The 2,500-nt window shown below is 58.3% G+C and overlaps 2 protein-coding genes across 2 annotated transcripts in view; one reads left to right on the top strand and one right to left on the bottom strand.

The window, feature by feature from the left end:
- The window catches only part of jmjd7 (jumonji domain containing 7), a 6,466-nt gene extending 6,118 nt beyond the window's left edge, over nucleotides 1-348 (top strand). Inside the window, exon 9 of the mRNA XM_083924238.1 lies at nucleotides 1-348. This exon is cut by the window's left edge and continues 118 nt beyond it. The gene's annotated coding sequence lies outside the window, so the exon portion shown is untranslated.
- Nucleotides 349-1,036: 688 nt separating this feature from the next.
- Nucleotides 1,037-2,500, bottom strand: part of fbxo34 (F-box protein 34) — a 4,919-nt gene continuing 3,455 nt past the window's right edge. The window contains exon 3 of the mRNA XM_083924232.1: nucleotides 1,037-2,500. This exon is cut by the window's right edge and continues 983 nt beyond it. Coding sequence (XP_083780358.1) covers nucleotides 1,536-2,500 — 965 coding nt within the window. The 3' untranslated portion in view covers nucleotides 1,037-1,535.

The following is a 2,500-nucleotide window of genomic DNA, read 5'->3' as shown; positions in this document are numbered from 1 at the left end:
TGTCATCCCCACAGCGTGATGTCATCGCCACAGTGACGTCATCACCACAGTGATGTCATCGCCACAGTGACGTCATCGCCACAGTGATGTCATCGCCACAGTGACGTCACGGCCACAGTGACGTCACGGCCACAGTGATGTCACGGCCACAGTGATGTCACGGCCACAGTGACGTCACAGCCACAGTGATGTCACAGCCACAGTGACGTCACAGCCACAGTGACGTCACCGCCACAGTGACGTCACAGCCACAGTGACGTCACAGCCACAGTGATGTCACAGCCACAGTGACGTCACAGCCACAGTGACGTCACCGCCACAGTGACGTCATCGCCACAGTGACGTCATCGCCACAGTGATGTCATCGCCACAGTGATGAAATGAAGTGTAAATAAAGTTGAATTTAAACTCTGCAGAAGTGTTTTTGTTTATGAGTTCATACAAAGTTCAGAGTTCAGTCTGTTCGCAGAAAGGTTTCTACAGCTGCTGCGTCCTAAACCTAAAATGGCGGCGTCCTTAAGGGAACCTGCACCACAGAGCAGGTTTCCACAGGAACGGATGGGCGCCATTTTTCCCGTCTGCCTCGAGCTAGCATACGCTAAACGTTAGCAGCAGGTATCTGTGCGTGAGTTAGCCGCCTACCTCCGTGTAGCGTCTGCTCGGCTGTTTATGATGAGACACGAGACGACACGACGCGTTCACAGGAGTCTGGTGCACGCGCACTGACGAGCACTCTGTGGGCGAGGGGGAGGGGCGTGAGAGTTTGCTGAGTCAGCTCCAGACGATCGGACTCTCTGTGAAATTAAAGTCCAGACGTTTTTAAAGTCAAAGAAAAACCATGAAACACTTTATTTAAGCAAAACCTGTGAAACAGAAACAGCAGAACACACACACACACACACACACACACACACACACACACACACACACACACACACACACACACACACACACACACACACACACACACACACACACACACACACACACACACACACACACACACACACACACACACACACACACACACACACACACACACACACACACACACACACACACACACACACACACACACACACACACACACACACACACTATTGCAGCGTCTCCCTCTTAAAGGCCACGTTTCCTCTTTTTAACAATAATCGTGTGAAGCTCATAAACTTTGGATTTATGTACAAATGTAAACAAACAAGGTGCAGAGGAAGTTCAGGCGTCCTCGCTCCAAACATGGCGCCCTCTGGAGCCACGCCCCCTCTGGAGCCACGCCCCTCTGGAGCCCCACCCCCTCTGAAGCCCCGCCCCCTCACGCAGGATCTCACTTTGATCGTTCATTTTTCTCTTTAAACCTGATCGTTACGAAGAAGAAGAAGAAGAAGAAGAAGAAGAAGAAGACGTCCTGTCTGGGACTCTCCTCCTCCTCCCAGGCTGTGGCGGCGGCGGCGAGCAGCAGGGGGCGGCGCTCTGGAGCAGCTCAGGTTCAAACACTTCCTGTTTACCTTTAAACTCTTCTTCTTCTTTTTTAAACGTGTTTAAGGCAGAACCTGACCTGCTGTTGCATCATGGGAGCTGAAGTTCGTCTCACACACACACATCGGTACGCTGATGCTGTGGAACGCCGGCACCCAGCGGTTGTCGTGGAGACCCACGTTGCAGCCGGGCGCGTCCCTGCGGGCGCCGTAGCAGCACATCCAGTAGCCGGGGCCGTACGGCTGCGCCTGGCAGTACGGCTTGTGGTGCCAGCGGCACAGCGACACGTCGCCGCGCCCGTAGCGCTTCTTGCACTGCTTGCAGGGGTCGTCGCGGTAACGGGGGTCGGACACCCAGAGCGAGTCGGCGGGTCGCACGCCGTAGTTGCGGACGATGAAGTTGAAGTAGCGGCAGGTGCAGGTGAGCGCGGCGAGGCTCCGCGTGGGCAGCAGCGCCAGGATCTGCAGCAGCAGGTGGTGCGGCAGCGCGGCGAGGAACGGCTGCGGCTCCAGCAGACGCCGCAGGCGCTGACGCTTCTCCAGGAAGTCCTGCGACGCCGACGCTCGCCGGCCCAGAGCCACACGGGCGCCCTCCTCCTCCTCAGCCCGCTCCGGCGTCACGCTCTGCTCTGATTGGCTGCCAGAGTCACGGCGAGCAGGAGAGGGGCGGGGCTGAGTGGGGGCGGGCTCCGGGATGATGGTGGTTGCTTGGCGAGGGAGAGGGGGGCGGGGCTCCGGGGCGGCGAGAGGCTGAGACAAAAACAACAAGCCGGGCAGAGGCTCGGAGGCCTCGGGCGGAGGGGGCGGGGCCTGAGCGAGGGGTGGGGCTTCTGCGACGGCGCTCTGCGTCTCACCTGAGGGGGGCGTGGTCAGAGCTGAGGCAGGTGTTTCTGAGCAGCTGATTGGCTCTCCGTCCACACTCTGAGCTCCGGACAGTGATGATGTCACTGATGACGGCGATGGAGGCCCGCAGGGGGCGGGGCTCTGGTCCGTGACGGCGAGCAGGACCCGCCCCACGTTCCTCCTCA

The sequence above is a fragment of the Echiichthys vipera genome, assembly GCF_963691815.1.
Source record: "Echiichthys vipera genome assembly, chromosome: 12".
Lineage (NCBI taxonomy): Eukaryota > Metazoa > Chordata > Actinopteri > Perciformes > Trachinidae > Echiichthys > Echiichthys vipera.
The sequence above is the reverse complement of the archived record's forward strand: the minus strand, read 5'-3'. Positions and strand labels throughout refer to the sequence as shown.